Here is a 19,458-nt window from a genome sequence, read left to right on the forward strand (position 1 = left end):
GCAAGCTCAGTGCTGTACCATGTCCCTGGGGAGCCTGTCTCAGTGCCTGACCACCCTCTGGGTGCAGACCTTTTCCCTAACCCCCAGCCTGACCCTCCCCTGTCCCAGCTCAAATTGGAGAAAAATCAACAGATCGGACTTTTGAACTCAGTTTAAGCTAAAGTGTTTACACACTGCATGCTTACAAAGAAATACAAACAATAATGGCTCCTTCCAACTCCCTTGAGAAATAAGAATAAATTTAATCTTCCTCATTTGTATAGGGAGGAAACAGAAACAAGTAAGTGGTGAGTCAGAATTCGAGCTCCGGTGCTTTGGATTCTCAGGGTTAAACTTTTTCCTTCAAAGAAGTGTTTTTCAGGACAGAAAGAATGGTTTCCAGAGCACTTGGTGGCGGTCTCTACAAACCAGTAGTGTTTGGATATCCTCTCAGTGACCTGGAGACAGATGCACAAAGAGCTACTTCCTTCAAGAAGCAGGTGCACATGAACAGGAACAACTAACATGGGGTACGGCCATAAAAATGCCCTGTCAGATTGTTACAGGTGGTGAAATTAAGATTTTTGCCCTAGATTAATCTTGATCCTCTCCTAAAAACAGCCAAGTGGAGTACACAAGTCTTCCCAGACAGCTTTTCTGGGTATACAGCATTGAATCATTGAATCGCAGAATATCCTGAGTTGGAAGGAACCCACAAGGATCATCGAGTCCAGCTCCTGGCTCCACAAAGGACCACCCAAAAATCAGACCACATCTGAGCACCTTGTCCAAATGCTTCTTGAACTCCAGCAAGCTCAGTGCTGTACCATGTCCCTGGGGAGCCTGTCTCAGTGCCTGACCACCCTCTGGGTGCAGACCTTTTCCCTAACCCCCAGCCTGACCCTCCCCTGTCCCAGCTCCATGCTGTCCCCTCGGGTCCTGTCGCTGTCCCCAGAGAGCAGAGCTCAGCGCCTGCCCCTCCGCTCCCCTCGTGAGGGAGCTGCAGGCCGCCATGAGGCCTCCCCTCAGCCTGCTCTGCTCGGGGCTGAGCAAACCAAGGGACCTCAGCTGCTCCTCATACATCTTCCTCTCCAGACCCTGCACCATCTTTATAGCCCTCTTTTGGACACTCTGTAGTTGTTTTATGTCCTTCTGACATTGTGTCACCCAAAACTGCACACAGCACTCAAGGTGAGGCTGCACCAGCACAGTGCAGAGCAGGACAGTCCCTTCCCTTGACCGGCTAGCAATGCTGTGCCTGATGCACCCTAGGACATGGTCAGCCCTCCTGGCTGCCAGGGCACACTGCTGGCTCATGTTCAGCTTGCTGTCAACCAGAACCCCCAGATCCCTTTCTATGGGGCTGCTCTCCAGCCCCTCATCCCCCATTTTGTACATCTTTCCAGGGTTGCCCCATCCCAGGTGCAGAATCCAGCACTTGCTCTTGTTGAACTTCATATTGTTGGTGATTGCCCAGCCTCTAATTTGTCAAGATCTCTCTGCAAGGTCTCTCTGCCCCTGAGTGAGTCAACAGCTCCTCCCCATTTAATATCATCTGCAAACTTACTCAGTATACCTTGAAGTCCTACAGTGAAGTCATTTATGAAAACATTGAAGAGAACTAAAATGGAGCCCTGTGGAACCCCACTAGAGACTGTCTGCCAGCCTGAAGTAACCCCGTTTACTATAACCCTTTGATTCACCTCCCTCCACACGCACAGCTGACAAACATCTCTGTGGCAGCTAGACAAAAGCGTTGAAGCTGAGCAAATAAGATTGGGTAAGGGCATTTTTATGGCCGTACCCCATGTTAGTTGTTCCTGTTCATGTGCACCTGCTTCTTGAAGGAAGTAGCTCTTTGTGCATCTGTCTCCAGGTCACTGAGAGGATATCCAAACACTACTGGTTTGTAGAGACCGCCACCAAGTGCTCTGGAAACCATTCTTTCTGTCCTGAAAAACACTTCTTTGAAGGAAAAAGTTTAACCCTGAGAATCCAAAGCACCGGAGCTCGAATTCTGACTCACCACTTACTTGTTTCTGTTTCCTCCCTATACAAATGAGGAAGATTAAATTTATTCTTATTTCTCAAGGGAGTTGGAAGGAGCCATTATTGTTTGTATTTCTTTGTAAGCATGCAGTGTGTAAACACTTTAGCTTAAACTGAGTTCAAAAGTCCGATCTGTTGATTTTCTCCAATTTGTTACACAGTCTTTGCCATGGGACCCTACGGCTGAGCCCACAAGTCCAAAGAAAAGCCAGCAAGCTTGACGTCCCTGAGCAGAGGACGTTATAAAAGAAAGCCCCGTGCTCAAACCCAGTCCCATGAGTCATTCGCGTGTACAACCCTAAGCACACGCACTGAGCACTTGCACGACCAGGGCCTAAGCTCAGCCTAAAAATCAAAACTAATCAACAACAGACGGGGGGGAAAGGCGTGCAGAGGAGCGCAGCATCAAAGAAGGCAACCTAGGCGCCCACCCTTGGCTTTTAACACGGAGCCATGCAGCCACACGAAGGTGCACCCTCACGGCGGGGGTGCCCACCAGCAAGGGGCACTGGGGGTGCCGTACCTGCCCACAGCCTCCGCGGGGGCACCTTGGCACCCCCGGCACCGACCCACGCACCCTCCCGGCGGAGGATTTGGGGTTTTTAGGACTGGGGGGGTGGTGTCAGTCCTCCCCCTCCCTCAACGGGAGGACCCCTCCGGGGGGTGCCGGGCGGAGCGGGGCCGCCCCCTGCAGCCCTCCCTGGCCGCGCTGTCCCCACCTCCCGCCCCCTCCTCCTCCTCCTCCTCCTCCTCCTCCTCCCGCTGGAAGGGGAAATATGAAGCGGGGCCGCCGCCGCGCTCCGCGGAGACTTGCGGGCGGCTCGGAGCGGAGCGGAGCGGAGCGGCTCGGAGCGGAGCGGGAGCCCCCGAGCAGCGGGCAGCGGGGGGCGGCAGCCCCGAGGAGAGGGTCCCGCCGGCCGCCTGCCCCCTAGCGCCGGCCATGGGCTGCCCGCCGCGGTGCTGAGCCGCGGGTCCCGGAGCGGAGCGGAGATGTACGGCAGGCTCATGCGGTGCCTGCTCCCAGCCCTGCTGCTGCACGGTGAGTGCGGGGCATCCCCCTCGGGGAAAGGCGTCGGTGTGGTGCGGGTGGGAGCCGGCGGAAAGCTGCGGGACGGGGCTGCTGCCGGGCATCTCCCGCGGGGATGCTGCGGGGCATCGCCGGGGCGCCGCGGGCTGCAGCAGTTTTGGCACTACCTAGGGTCGTGCCCGAGTGGAAGAGAGCCCGGGTGTCTCTGCGGGCAGTCCTGCTCTGAAACTCTCTCAGCTTCCCCCCGGGATGAAATTTCTCTGAAGCTGCACAGTAGGCAAAATGTTAGCCCTTGGCATATGGGACTTGACTGTGCTGCGTTCAGCTCGTACGTTCATCCCAAGACAACTTTAGGTGACAACGCATTTGCCCAGAATCCCGGCGTTCTTCAAGAGCAACTTCAATTAGCTGCAACTGTTTAATTAGCTGCTGAGGTATGTCCAACATTTGGCAGCCAGATTTGAAAAGTCCGGGTAGAGATCTTGTTGTCAAAGAGTGACTCAAGCTACTCAGCTACAGCATCGTTTTGAAGCATGTTCCTAATTCAGGAGTGCTTTGCAGCATCCAGCCGCCTTCTGCTAAATTTCGTAGGACCCCGAGCTTACTCGTAAAAAGAGGAATTTAGCTGTTACGATGCAAGCAACCTACATGGATTCAATGTGAGGTCTGTGAGGGGGGGTAGGGGTTTCAAAGCTATTCCTGGGATTGATTTTGTGGAGCAGGGATTGTCTCTCTCAGTGTTTGTACAAGTGCTAAGCACACAGATGGTATTCAATAAATAATAAAGAGCATGGACTTCTGATTGTGTATTTTGTTTTGAGAGACAAAGAGCAAGAGACCTCGTTCCCCAGGAGGGGGTTTTATACCCTTCCCACAGCTCAGCTATGAAATCCAGAGAGTGCATAAACGTGTTTAGTTAAGCCAGACCTGCTGGGACACCAAAGGTGTTCCTTAAAACTCTGTGAACTGAGACGTAAAAGTGGAAATGGGAGGTTTGAAGTTAGAGGGTAAGGAGAGGAGGTGTAATTACAGGGTTGGACTCCCTGGCTCATCTGCTTGGAATTACAGAGCAGTGCTGAACCCTGGCTGGAGCGGGAAACAAATCAGGGCCGATGATCAGATCAAAACAGCAGCTGCCAAAAGAGGATGAAGTAGGAAAATTGTCCGTTTTTTCCATCTGCAGTTATATTTCACCTAATAACGTATACCTACATTCTTGTAGAACGAAGCAGCTCGGTGTGTAAACATACACACCTCAGTAATGTGGCAGTGCACAGCCTGGATCTGAGCTTCCAGCATGGGGAAACTGCTGCCCTCTTAAAAGCTCGAAAACTCACATTATGCATTTGAAGTGCTGCCAGTCAATATGTGTTTACCCTGTTAGCTTTAACTTGGTCTAGAGCTTTTCTCTGTGTGCCACAGAGTCAACAGGAGCATCCTTCAGACAGCGGCTAGCCCGAACTGGTAATACATAAGAATAACCAGCAATCCCAGGGGATCGTAGTGCTAAGCCTCTTCACATCACGTGATGTTGTCTTAAACTCTTCTATTGTACACAGCAAATTAAGGGTTAAAAGTGAGTGAGAGGGTGTGTGTGTATTTAGGGTTTAAAGCTTTATAATGCAAGTTAAAATGTCCAGTAAGACTAAAGCTTATGCCTTCATTATGTTAAGAATTGCCTAATTTAACGTTGCTGAATTACAGTTTGGAAAAACTTGTATTCCTTAGTCAAAATAAAACCTGTACAATGTCAAAAGAGGTTTGCAGCTGGAAGTTGTCCATTATCACTGTTTTCTTTGCTTAGACAAAAAGCCACAGAAGTTTCAGATGTCAGATGCTAAGATCGTTCAGCTCCAAAAAACCTGATTAATAAGAGCCACCTCCAAGTGGGTTCAAAACAAATTTGGCTAATTTCTTTTGTAAATGTAAACTTTACAAATACAAATGCTAAGAAGAAACTTTAGTGTATTTCTGATTATATTACCACTGAATTAGAAACCCTAACTAAAACAATTTGTTGATAACGTCATGGAAATAGTCCTAATAAAGATGATGAAGACAGGACTGCTGGGCGTTTCAGAGCAAAACTGTTTATGCTTCTAAAAGTTCTCTGGCAATATTGCTTAAATTAGTTGCAAAGTGCTTAATTTCAGAACCCGTTCAGGAAAACAATAAGTAAATATATAAGGATGTAAATACCCACATCTGTAAAATGGACAAGAACTGCGCCCCATGCTAAAGGCGTACAAGATCCGTTCCCTCAGTAACATACTTCAGATGGGAATCTGGAAGACAACAAAGAGGAAAAAAGGGAAAGACACGCCGCTTGCAGTAAGCCTTCTAGAGTTAGCAGGGAGAGCTGGAAAACAGGCGGAGTTTTATTCACAGTTTCATCACTGTAAATTCAATTTCACCCATCTCCGTGGCTTGGCTGTGGGCTTACAGTGGTACGGAGTGGTGGTCGTGAGCAGAAGGGGTGATTTTGGCATTCTGTAGCGTGTCTGGAGGATCCAGGCTGGTAGGTGGTGGAGCCCCAGAGTCGCATACAGCACGCTGAAGGCAAATAGGCTCAGCTCTTCGAAGCAACAGTAGTGTCTTATAATCTATGCAGTGCTTTAGGTAGGGCTGGTGGAGGGTGGGATTGCCCATAATAAGCTTGTTTAGCGCTGTCTGTACTCGGACAAAAGTCCCATCGGCATTGAAGGGAGTCCCACCTGAACAAACACCCGCGCTTTGTACGGAGGATGGAGCCGGGGTGTGCAGCCCGCGCGGCAGAGCGCTGCAGATGTCTGTGATGGAGACCAGATGTCGGCTTCAAAGGGGGCAAGACCAAACTACTGTCGATATTGAATTGCACTTACGGCCCAGAGCTGCACCCGCCGCGCTCCCGCGGCCCCGCGTGGAGGTGGGCTTTAACCCTTGGTGGCTGCAGAAGGAAGCAGTGATCCGAGATAATGGCCAAACCTAAACCTAGCAGAGTTTCTCAGCTCTGCAATTGCTTGGCACTTGGTCCTCTGGTCTCTCCCAAACAGGGCCATGGAGCAAGGACAGGGCTGTAAGATGATGGAGGGTCTAAGCCTGGGCCAGCCAGCCTTGGAGGAGTTTCCTTTTTGCTCTCCCATCTAAAGATACTTTATCTGTCTTTGGGATCTTCCACACTGTGCGATGCTTACTTCCCTCCGTGAGGCTACAAGTCTCTTTTGAAGCCATGCCCGAAAACTCTGCACGCACAAGAACAGCAGCAGATACCTGCAAAAGGAAATCATTGTCCCGTCTGCTTTTACGACTATGAAATTCAGGTTTCCTTTCCCGGCCCCTTTGTTCGTGGTAGCTAATTTAGGTCCCGATCCTGCGAGGAGTGTTTGAAGTTTCGAGCGCAGGGAAAACACTGGTAAACACAGACAGCGGCTTGGTAACGGGACATTGTATTCTCCCCTGCAATTACACAAGTTTGCACTGCAGCTGAAGGCCTGTCATGGGCGTTATCTAGCACGCTCCCACATCAAGAAAGAGCGTAATCCAAATGTGTATTTATTTAATTGTGCAGGGCAACTGCCCAGATAAGGAGAGCTATAAACCTAAGCCGGCCAATTATTCTTTGTCTGTGGTAAAGTTTTTTAAGTTTCGAGCAAGTTCGAACTTGAGCAGGGCTTGCTGCAGAAACGCGGCGCGAATGTTCAGATGTCTCCGTCGGAGGTGAAGCCATCACGTATTGCGAACTTGGACTGCCACTCGAGATTGTTTTAGTTTATAACAAAATGGTATTCTTCTGGATCTACGTTGCTGTAAATGGAAGAAAGAGCGGTTCCTATTAAGCAATCCCAAGCTTAATCCAGTTTTGAGTCCTACTTTCTGGTAACTTTTATTCTCCTGTTCAGCCAAGGGTGAACCTGCCAAAAGCCTAGGAGCTTTGAGCCTGCATTTTGCAGCTCTACATTTGACCACATTTGAAGCCACGGTTTAGATTCTGGTAGAGGTGTTTGTTAATTAAACTGATTAAATCTAACCAGTTTAACATTGAAGATTATTCGAGTTATACTTTTGCAACCAGGAATAGCTGAGAAGAGAATCTGGCAGGGGTGTTTAGGTATGAATTAAAAGATGAGAATTTGTGTTCGAGCACAACAGTACTTATCGTTATCTGTGCTGCAATTGTTTGTTATTTGCATACTATTTTTCAGAAAACCGAGCCATTTAGTGTAGCAGCTCACAGTTTATTTTCAGAAATGTTGGCGGGGAGCTCTTACAGAGCTACTTTTGAAACACATTTGGGTAACGGGCTGCCAGCAGATTGCCCTTTTAAGATTCATATTTCACTCGCAGCTATGTGCAGAAATCTTTGAAGAACTTGAAAGTAACCTATCTTCCCTTGCAATTATTTTTATCTAGAGTGGTTGTTCCCACATCAGATAGAGGTTTATGGGTGAACCCCGGAGCCTGAACCCTCTTCCTTATCAGCACCTGGTACAGTGCGTGCTGCCAGCTGTGCCTTACTGGCCTGGCAGCTGAGCACAGCTCTGCTCTCCCATTCAGATGGATGTTGGGTCTGCCCTCTAACGTGTGATTTGTGAGGCCCTGGAAGGGGATTCCCAGCTAGAATATGGAGCTGTAGCACCTCCTGTGCTGTCTTCCATGAAAACTTTGATGCTAAAGCTGTATGGTGATCTACACTACTTGGGCTTGATTATGAAATGAAGACAGATATCGATGCATCAAAAATGTGTTTGTTTTTCTTCGTTTTGTTTTTCTGGCTGGTATTTTCAACAAGTTCTGGAATTTTCCTTTTCCTTTTGGGCTCGCTCCTTTGACTAAACAGCCATCATGGGGAGGGAGATAAAATCTTATGGCCTATGGTCATAGTGTAGTTAAGTTGGTGTTAACCAGAGGCTTCACAGAAGTACTGCTATTAGCCTTATGCAAAGAATGTTTTTTGTTTGAAGGTTGTCAAGCTTTTGAATGATAACATGATGGATATTTTTTTTTTATCAAACGTGCAAGATTCCTTCATATCGCAAACACAAAAAATAGATAAATAAAGTAAGTCAGACCTTGAGTCTGAAATACATGGCTTGTCCTGGAGGTGCTGGTGCCTACCATCTGTCTGTGCAGTAGAGAATAGCAGAGCTGGATCCCTTTGAATGAAAGCAGTGGCTCCAAGTATGTTGCAACTGTGTCTAGGCTCCGATGTGGGCTTTTAAGAGCCATGAAATTCTTTTGCCAGTTCTGTGAAAGCACGTTTTAACCTTGAGCCTTCCAGCAGCATCCCACTTAACATCGCCAAATGGACCTTTTAAAATGAGTGCCATCAGCCCCCTGAGAGCCTGGTTTTGCAGAACACTTCGCTGTGCACAGCCAAAGGGGGGCAGGGGACACCGTGCTGCTTCAGATTACCTGCTCTGTGGAAAAGCACAGGGAGATGGTGTTCAGCTTAATGCCCCATGTAGGAAGCACATCACCAGTCTTTTCAGGGGATCTTCAGGTGATTCAAGGGAAGTTATGGCACTTCTGTATGACAGCCATGTATGCAGGCATATGTAGGTACATACAAAAATGTTGAAATGATTATTCAGTGAGGGTGGAGACTGTGCTAAATTAAGTATTTCCTTGCTCTTGCAATACAAACATTGCGAAGTGTAGTGAGCAAGGTAAGGGTCCCACCACTGCCTTTTAATCATACACCATAATTCCCGTCCTGATAGTCATGTCCAATCTATGTGATGCTGCCTAGCACGCATCTTCTACATCTCTTCCTCAGTCTCTGCAGTGTTCCTTGTGTCCTTGTGCCTGTCTTGATCACCTAAATTTGTTCCTGTCCTCATTTGTCACAGTTTGACGGATGGAGTCCTGTGCAAATACTCTCTCTTCAGGTACAAATCTCGGTGGCTGATGATGCAAATCTTCCTTCCATCTGCTGGGTACAGTTTGTTGCTTGCAAGTTGCAAGACAGAACTACATCCACTTGTACATCCAGGGAGAGTTGGGACCCAACTGGCTTTTAAGCAATATCAAAAAGATGCTGTATAATGTCACATAAAGTTTGTCTCCTTTTCAAAAACCCCTTCTTTTCATTATTTCCTCCAGGGAATAATTGGCAATGTATAACATAGTTACTGCATTTTCTCCTTTGATATGCACACATAAAAGATGGTATCCTCCTATAAAAGGATTTTTGCTTGGAGAAATTAAATGTTCAATTATGTTAAAAAGGATAAATCGTTCATTTTCGAGTGCATCTGTATTCATGAGTCATATGACATGAATTAGGAAAAACGACTGCCCAAAAGCAAATTGCATAACAAATATGCCTTGGAAATAGTTACTTGAACCATTTCAAAACCTCCTCTTGATGGCAGATTTCAAGTGCTTAACAAATCAAGTCTGAAATGTAAATCTTCAAAGGTTTTTTCAGGGTGAGATTATTTCTTTGCAGGAGACATCCTGACAGCTGTGTTTCTGTTGAAAAAGTTAGTACTGATGGCTCCAGCATCGAGCGGGTACCTTGCAGGAAGCGTCCCTGCTGACCCAAAAGAGGCTCAGCACCCATGAAGAGGAGCTTCCACTTCATTTCAGAGTGACGTGCTGAAGTAACGTGGGCTTTTTGAGTGTGTGGAGATGTAGAGATGGAGAAGGGTATTGGAAGGGCAGGTCTCTGTCACTAGCTGTGATTCATAACAACAAAAAATAAGTCTACTCGTAAGTTCACACGGACCTGGCTGAACTTGCTCTTCTGGCAGCGTAAGGGCCTGTGACATCAACCCCATAGCCACGAGGTTTCAGATAAACCCGATAAGCCCGAGCTTTTGAGGGAGCCGAGCACTGTTCCAGGTGAGCTGGGCTGCGGACCAGGCACAGCAGAGAGCTGTGCAGAGATGCTGGCTTAAGGCCAGGAGGCGATGTGCATGAAGGACCGAACCGGTCTAGCAAATCCTGCCTCTCAAATGATCATTAGCTCCAGCAGAGCATCGCCCTGGCGTGGCCATACCACCTCTGAAATGGCACTGCTGTTTCTGGCTGCAGAACGACGGTTGTTCAGTGCTCACCTAAGTGAGACTGGTCAGCAATGCAGAAACACCTGAGAAGACTGACTTTCAGCTAGGGAGAGGTATTGACCCTCTGAAAGTCAGGCTCCTTTAAGGGCATCTCCGACGGCATGCTCAAATATCAAAGCATCTCTCATGTTTATTACCCTTTAGAAAGTAAGGCCATAAATTCTCATTTGGATGGAAGAACTGTTTGTAACCTGCAACAAAGCTACCAGTTTTTCTAGTAGATTTTGTGAGGCTATACTCATTTCTCTCGTTAAACCTTGAGATCATTCAGTGATGAGTACCATTTACATTCACGTATTTATAGTATTGTTTCTGGTCATTCTTTATCTACTGGATAACTTCTTGCCTTTGTTTAGCTTAGGAATTGCTCTTTGAAAACAGTTGACATGTATGTATATTTTTGGCAATGGCATTTTCCCAGGTATTAAGCCAAGTTTCTTCCAGCAGATGTAGGACCTACTGAACATAATGAGTCATTGACGCAGTTTTCTTTTAGCAGTAGGAAATGGCAAAGGTTTGAAATGGTGTCTATCTAAAAATGAATAATGCTGATTTTCCTGCTAGATCCTAGCCCCTGTCCCTGGGAGCATGTGTTACCAAGTTTTCCCTCTCCCAAAATGAAAAACCGGGTTTCCAGGGCACACAACCAGCCCCTCCAGTCCACCCCATACTCTTTTTCTAGCCCAGCGGTTCTTAAATTCCTTTTGGCAAAGTAATACGTTTTCCAGCCTGTTATGTAAGGTTCATGTTTTTCACCTCTTAACCTCTAGATGTGTGTTTTTCTTTTGATCCGTGTTTTCCAACATATCTAAGAGCACTCGATGCCTAAAAGAGTAAAGGCACATTCCTTCTGAAGCTACATATTCATTTTGTCCAATTAATATTGTGTAGAAAGATCGTTGGTGGGTTTTGTATGTATACATTACTAGAAACCAAAATTACTGTGTGCTGGAGATAAAATTAGCTTTTGAAATTCCTTTTCCCTTTTCAAATAAAAATAGCAGGATCTGCCTTTAATTGACCACCTCAGTCATCACAGAGGCTTCCTGTGTGCAGAGGCTTTGCTTTTAGTATCTGTTTTCCCTTGGCTTTAAAGAGCAGTCTTTATTTGCAAGTTTATTATAGAAGCATTCAAATTAGAGGTGGGCTGAAACCGCAAAGTTGACGTCCGGATCTGGCTGCGACCTTCTGAAAGCTACAGGGCCCAGGTTTTTGATTGTCCTGACCAGAGGCTAAAGAGGTGTCTGTAAAAGTCAGGTTCGGTCACATCTCTGTGTCTAGAAATGCAATACTTTGGCTCAAGCCCTTTTCTCCAGTATGTTTCATAAAGCTAGACTACTTAGTTGATTTTTCATGGACTGATATGAAGGAAGAGTGTTCCATATTTATTTATTTTCCAGATGAGACAAGGAATGTAAACAGTGCTTTCCTAGGCACATAACGGTGTGAAGAAGTGTCTTTCAATGCAAGATGTTCACAACCTCCTTTATGATGTTGGAAGAGATCTCACCAGGGTCTCTTGATGATTTTTATTTTTCTATTGCAGGGCTGGGAGAAGGTTCTGCTCTTCTTCATCCGGACAGCAGGTCCCACCCTCGGTCCTTGGAGAAGAGTGCATGGAGGGCTTTCAAGGAGTCACAGTGTCACCACATGCTGAAACACCTGCACAATGGAGCCCGGATCACCGTACAAATGCCTCCCAATATTGAGGGACATTGGGTATCCACTGGGTAAGGAAAGATCAAACAAGATTCTTGAGTGATGTACGTGGAAGAGAAAAGGGGGTTGAAGCAGAGAGGAAGTATGAATATTCCCACTTCAACCAGCAGGGGAAATACTTCCTTTAATATGGTGATGCTCCAAATTCCAGATGCTTTATATATGTTTATGCATAAAAGGAGAAGGAGCTGCGTTATGTACATAGGAATAGCATGCTATAAAGCTGTCTTGATGAATCAATTTGTGGTCTGGATTTTAAACAGCATGCTGTGAAGTATCTTTAAATCTCTTTTCAAATAAGAAAGAGACCGTTGAGTTGCCAAAATGGATACTTATTCAAACATAGCATTATACTATCTTTGACTACATGCATTAGATCCATCAAATAGATCCTTGTTTTCAGAGCATTTGTCTAGCACAAGTTTTATTAGCAAAGAAATTAAGAAACTGTATTTCACCACTTCTGTTCTTCTCTATACATAATGACTTTTAATTCAGAGCGCTATTTTTCTTTCCATGTCTCAGCAGGCAATATTCACCCACTTATTTGAAGTGACTTATAGTAGGAAAGTCTGGGGATTTTTAACAGGAAGAAGTGTATTTATGTTAAACAGTTTGGATGACAAAGAAGGGGGACAAGTCTGAAGGTATAAAAGGATTTTCTAGAGGAAGTGGAATTTAGCTTCTATTTACACCTTCAGGAAAAAAATAAAGTAAAAACACTCCATTAAGCAACCTCAATACTACATGGTCCATATTGAAGCCAAGTAGAAGTTTTGCATTAACTGCCACCCCAGTTGAAACTTTGAGTGCAAAAGCTGAGGACAAGATCCTGCAGGTCCTTTGCAGACCAGAGCTGGCGGTGCACCACTGAGAAGCCTGTACAGCAGCTGTAGAAACCTGTTCTTTGCACTGTTCTGTGGATATTTGGCATTTTGGTTTCTGATGTTATCAGCCCTTTTGCTAAATCTACCATGCAAGAGAAGAATAGATGTTTAATATGCTGCTACTTTTTTCAGAGAATTGAGTCACGCGGCAGTACTTAGGCAAAAAAAGTAAAGCAAAATATGACTCAAAGTATTTAAACCTACAGAGCCCTTAGGTAGATACAATCTCCATGAAGAAGTATATTGATAATAGCATAATAGTAGAGGGAATGGTTGGCAAATTGGCAGGTGTATATACCTGGTTCCGATTTCCCTCCCATTCATGCCAGAGTTACATGAGCACCCAGATATCTCTGTAGACCCATGCAGTGTTGCTCACTCTTGTTACGTGAAGTGTACATGATGTGCAGCCTTGTTAAAGTTTTCTTTCCATCACTCTCTATCTTCCCACAGCTGCGAAGTTAGAGCAGGCCCCGAGTTCATCACAAGATCATACAGATTCTACCACAATAACACATTTAAAGCCTATCAGTTCTATTATGGTGGCAATCGCTGCACAAACCCTATCTACACGTTAGTTATACGTGGCAAAATTCGACTTCGCCAAGCATCCTGGATCATCCGGGGGGGTACTGAGGCTGACTATCAGCTACGCAACATACAGATCATATGCCACAATGAAGCAATAGCCAAAAAATTAAGTGAGTTGGTGAACCACACGTGTCCTGGATTTATACCAGAAGATAGTCCCTGGGAGCAGGATGTGAGCTATGATTTGCTGAGAGAAGAGAACGGTTGTGAATGCACCAAAGCTCTGAATTTTGCCATGCATGAACTCCAGCTGATCCGTGTGGAGAAGCAATATCTGCATCACAACTTAGATCACCTTGTGGAGGAGCTATTTCTCGGAGACATTCATACCGATGCTACCCAGAGGAGGTACTACCGACCCTCTAGTTACCAACCTCCTCTTCAAAATGCCAAGGTACGTGTGTGTATAAATGCCATCTTTTTAAGATACCAGTGACAAAGCCTGCATTATTCAGCTCTTCTGAATCAGCGTACTAGTGTAATCTAAAATGCAGATGTGGTTCTAAAACAAGAGATGGATGGTGGCCTTACAGGTGATGTAGTCAATTATAAAAAGATCACAGAACATATATCATGTGAATAGAAACTCTTCTGTGCTTCATGAGACTGCATCAAATGTGTGAAAAGTAGTCTGATGAGCTAAGTTCAACAAAGGCCACTCTGAGTCTGGAGAAGGAATCAAAGACATGTATGCAGAGGTGAGAGTTGTTGGCTGGGACTATTGTTGTGGGCTAGCAGCAGAGAAGAAAGAAAGTTTGATACAGCACTGAAAAAAGGCAAGAGAAAGAGGCATCAGTGGATGCTTGTTTAGTTGCAGGAGCGTCAGGGAGAGAGGAAGTCAAATTGTATCAATATCTGGAAGTTAGGTGATCCATAACCTGGAGAGAAAAAGAGGAAATTGGAAGGTAGAGACATGAAAGGGACAGCGTGAAGGGAAAAAAAAACTGACAGATTTTGCAGGTCATGAATCCAGAAGCACGCACACATGTTAATGAAATGAAAAACAGGTGCATTTTGAATGGGTCTCTAATTTCATTGATAGTTCAGTTTTCAAAGGGGCCTCAGAGTGCCTTAGCTTCACTGAGAACTGATCAACCCATAGTAAGTTAAATAAAAATCAAGCAGGAAGAGTAGACATTGATGGCCAATAGCAGGAGGTCTGTCTGTACATCTTTACAGGTGATGTTTCAAAGGAATGCAGCAATTGGAACCACATTGCAGGCTGCAGTTGCTATCAGTATGTTCCAGCTAGGTACTGCTGCAGGATCACTTCCAGCTAATGGGTTATCACAATGTTTTATCATCTCACTGCAACTGATTCAAACATCAGCTACAGCTTATCAGCAGTAGCAGGAAGCATAACAGGGGAAGTGAAGTTTAGATGAGAAAACCTTGGCTTTCCCTTTCATTCAAAACTGCTCTGTCTGCCCTGTGTTGTGTCTTCCTCCTCTGAACTTCAGTAGTTCAGGACTTTACTTGAAACGTTTTAATATCCTGGTCTGGTGATAATTGTAATCTGCAGTGTGCATATCTATGCATATCTATGGATATCTGCATATCTATGCCTCTATACAAACGCTGCTGTCATTTCCGTTATTCTTATGCTCTTTTCAAGGGACAAGTGTGCTTCTTCTTTATGAACATACATCTTCCCAAAATGGAGGGTTTCAGCAGCAGTAGATGAACCACAGCATATTCCTCATCAAAAATGTTGGATTTGGCAGTTTAAATTTTATTTAATTAATTCAAACAAGTGCATCTACTTCCTCTTTGCTCATTTGGGAGTGAAGGTTCTTTCCTAAATCTCTTCCTTGAAAGAAATCTGTAGGGTCAAATCATCTGACACCAGCTGTGTGAACTAATATGTTATATTAGTTCAGCAAATATGGGAGATCTTTTTCTGACCACCCATACAGAGACCACATGTACAGAGACAAAACTACTGATTTAATCCATCCCAGCTGATTATATTTTCAGGTCTATTTGGTCAAGTCTAGTTATCTTATTATGAGCTGATAGATGACATAGTAAATGCCTGATGTATTTAATGCCAAATGCATTTCCACCTGGTAGTAATTTCATTACAGTCAGAATGATCAGGTGTGCTGTTGACCAGCTTTATGAAAATAAGACTTTTGCCCAAGTCCGATGTAATTTTAGGACACACTAGTCACAATTTTCCTGCCTGTCTCTTGTACTACTATAGCATCACTTTTTTGCCTCTAAAATATAATGCCTCTGAAATGTAATGCTCAAATTAAAAGGATTAAATCTTGCATAAAGAGGTTTCTTTCTCAAGCCAGGTTAAAAAACAAAAAACAAAACTTACAATTATCTGAGAGCAGTGAAACTCTTGCTTACAATTACAAAACCCATTATCTTAGGCATAATATGATGTAGCTTGTATTCTGATGTATCACCCAGCTGTGGCACCATGGAGGGCGCCTGTCTGAGCCACTCTGTATGCATTTAGCCCACAGTCCCACGTGGCATGGTGGGCAGGTCCTGTCCTGAGCTATGCATGCTCTGAAATGAGTGAAAATCTACAATGTGGATCTCATACTGTATGTTTACAAGAACTGGAGGAGTAGGAAGGCAGACAAGCCAATAAGTTATTCATTGGTATTCATGAAGTACAGTGCTTCCAAATAATACTTTTGGTAGCCAGATCTTGGCAGAGGCTGAATCTCGAGGCTGAATTTCTGTCACTGGAATGCCATTCACACGAGTACTATTGGCTACAGAAAGTGCTGTTACTATAGAAAGCACAAGTTAACTCTGAGTACACCAAAATACAGACAAATTCCAGCTCTCCGTGATGAAACCCCTGTAGCCTCACAAATGGAGCTGCCAGGTCGTAACTTTCAGACCAGTGCTCGACACCCATTTTGTCCAGTTACGAGTTCTGGCAAGTTACTTTACCTCTGTTTCTCCTCAAATGTTTGCCTGCACAGCCTTTTTGGCTCCTACAATGTATGCATGTGTACATACAGTGTCTGGTTTACAGGGACACCATTCTCAGCTGGAGCCCTCAACTGCAGAAGATGGGAAGGTAGAACTCAAATTTTAAGTGTGTGGCAGCCTAGGTTCTCTTCGTATTTTTGGTGGATTTATCTTGTTCAGATTTGATGTGAGATTTATTTTATCTTGAGAGAAGCTGGGCTTGCTGATAGAGGTTTTCAGCATGGCACAATTAATAGTACCCCTGAAAAATGAACCTTAGTGTTAGCTCCCTTGAAAGACTTTGTGGGTTTTGATTTGTTCTTAGCCATGAAGTTCTGTCTGCTAACAGGTTCTCAACCTGGCTGTTTGACTTGGTGTTTGCTGAATGGAGGAAGAATAGTAACAGAGATGCATTTTTTTCAAGCTCAGGCAAACATACCACTGAAAGGTTATAACCCTTCTTCTTTGAACTCCTTTCCTTCTCTAATTGTTGCTCCACTGGGACCCAGCTGAAAATGAGTTTAAATGCTAAATTGAGTTTAAAACTACAAGTCACAGACTCCTCTGGAAATTGGACACCATGAATAAATAGAAACGTTAAATCAACTTGTTTTTTTAAGGTTTCTACAGTCATACCAAGAGGTTGGGGAGGCCAGGAAATTGCTTCTGAAGTGAATCAGGTGTATTGTGTGGAATCTTTCATTTAAGGCTTTTTTCATTTCCTTTTTATTTATTTTTATTTTATACTTATAAAGGCCTGCCTAAAATAAGTTAAGAGGATTCAGATTTTGAGTTAAATTTATAGTTAAGCCTGTATATAGAAGAAAGTTCCACCCAGCTCAAGAGTTTACACAGCCTGTAAGTTGGATGTGGTAGCCACGTTCATTACTTATGTGGTTGAAATGAATGGTAATTAAAAGCAAATGATTGCTGGATATGCTAGGAATGCCAAAGCCACATGATCAGGACTTTAAACAAATAGAATTGGACCTTCTCCAAACTCCTGCAGTGATTTCACCACAGGATGGTAAATCAAAAGGGCTGTCCAAAAACCAGACAGCTTTATACCGAGCTACAAATCTGAATAATTTCACAGATTACCATATCTCAAGTGTTCATATAAAACCAGGGAGCTTTTAAAAATATCTAATATGTCATCTCTTAAAGCTTTACAAATGTTCGTAGATAAGAGCATACCTTAAACAAATTCCTCTTGTAAAATACATGGAAGTTCTTAAGTGCAGCTGTTTAATAGGTCACTGTATAGATTTATCTTAGCAGTCCTCTAGCTTTGCTCAAGGTATGAATTAGGACTTGCTGATGATGTGGGTTGAATGTGTCTTTGATGTGTCTTGATGTAGAGAGTTTAGAAAGGGATTCAAGCTAGTGCATGTTCACCTTCTTTACCCAGCGGGAAAGAGCATGCTGATGGAAAGGGCAGGATGGTGGAATTGCTTGGACGGCATCATCTGTATTGTACAAAAAATACTGATTAGGACAATACCAAGGAGCCTGGCTGACCAGTCATAAAATCACACCTGATTTGCAAATCTATAGGGGAACTTGCAGCATGAAGGAAGGCTTGAATGCAGTATTCGTTCGCTGTGCATAAGGACAGAAGATGTTTTCCGAGACATCTGCTATGTCTAAAAACACAGGAAATGTTTACAACAGCAATACTAGGACACTGGTTTCACATCTAATTGCCTCAGAAATACCATTTTGTAAACAAAGAACTCCTTGTGCTATTTTATCATCTGACTGAGTAACAGGAAAGATCAGTCCACAGCTGTGATGACAGGTCATTCAAGTTAGATCTTTTATTAGGAATAAGGCTGGAGTGGTCTGGAACATCACAAGAATCCTAAAACATGCTAGAATAACTTTCCTTTTGTCTTTGCCATGTTCAAACGTTTGCTGGCCACACATTTTCATTAAAATTTTCCCACGGAAAAGCAATCCCAAATTGTCAATCCTCTCCGACAAGTTTATTCACCGTTGGAAGCTGACTTTCAGCACCACTCGGTGTTTGCAGCTGGAGCTGATTCCACTTATGGAGGCTGGTGCTTGGGTTTTGGTTTAGCTAGGAGGTAAAAGAACAAAGTGCACAAGGTTTTCTAAGCTTTTGAAAATGTGGGTGTTCATCTCTTTGAAACTCAGTTACTTCATCTGTAGGGGAAATACTGAGTACTGGAGGTGCTCACAAGGAAATGCAAGCAGAAGTTAATAAATAGATCTTAAACATGTGAAGTGCCTCAGAGAAATACGCAAAATATTATCTCAATCAAAAAGCATAATTTTGGAGGACAAAACTCCTCTGTTTGCCAGAGCAGTGCTACTAGACTTCCAGATTAAGCCAACACATGAAGGGTTTCTTTTGTTCATTATTACTGGCAAAAGACTCTTGATTAGGGAAATTATGAGGGCAGCAAAGAAAGAACATTGACAAGATTGTTCAAACAGGTTAATTCCAGGTTTATGAACAACAACAATGTGTATGATGCACTTCAAAGATAAGAGAAGCAAACAGCTCCTAGCCAAATCTTTAAAAGCTGTGTTGGTTTTAAAACCATATTCATCTTCACTGATCACCATTTCTTCTGCAATTACAGTAAAAGTCTGCTCCAACACAAATACAGTACCCCAGATCAGAGTTAACTATTTAGTTTAGCAAAATAAAAGAAGGGTCTTCAGATCAATGCAGCAAATATATCTAAACTACTGACACCTTCCTTCTTGTTGGCATCTAACCACAATTACTTCATCTTTTGTAAGCGGGAATGGAGGACTCATTGTCAATATTGCTATGCAGTAGCATAGTAGGAGTATAAGTAGGCTTACATAGGTTGCTTTTTAAAGGCATGATAGACACATAAGGCAGCTTAATTTTTTAATATTCTGCTCCTGAAGATGGACCATCAAACCGTTGCTTCATATTTTCCAGTGTTTTTTTTTTTTACTTACCAAAATATTCATGTCACTATAAATGTAGTATCATTTTAGTTGGATAGAGGACGTGCAAGTAAATTCATCTGAGAAAAAGGCCATTATTTATCTATGTTCCCATCTTTGGTGCAGGCTAAAGGACTTTATATGATAAGGGAACAAGCAGAAGACTCTTGTATTTCATTTCAGTCGTGTTTATTTCAGTTTTATGCAGGGTTGTGCAATGGAATCGACGTGATGGATCAGACAGTTGTGTAATGGTAGTGCT

General features: G+C 44.0%; 1 protein-coding gene across 1 annotated transcript in view; it reads left to right on the forward strand.

Moving 5' to 3' along the window:
- Nucleotides 1–2,784: 2,784 nt before the first annotated feature.
- APCDD1 (APC down-regulated 1) overlaps nt 2,785–19,458 on the forward strand; it is a 28,881-nt gene continuing 12,207 nt past the window's right edge. Inside the window, exons 1-3 of the mRNA XM_027452059.3 lie at nt 2,785–3,067; nt 11,651–11,834; nt 13,164–13,695. Of these exons, the coding sequence (XP_027307860.1) occupies nt 3,019–3,067; nt 11,651–11,834; nt 13,164–13,695 (765 nt within the window). The 5' untranslated portion in view covers nt 2,785–3,018. The remainder of the gene's footprint in view (nt 3,068–11,650; nt 11,835–13,163; nt 13,696–19,458) is intronic.

Source organism: Anas platyrhynchos, chromosome 2 (assembly GCF_047663525.1).
Source record: "Anas platyrhynchos isolate ZD024472 breed Pekin duck chromosome 2, IASCAAS_PekinDuck_T2T, whole genome shotgun sequence".
NCBI classification, from domain to species: Eukaryota; Metazoa; Chordata; class Aves; order Anseriformes; family Anatidae; genus Anas; species Anas platyrhynchos.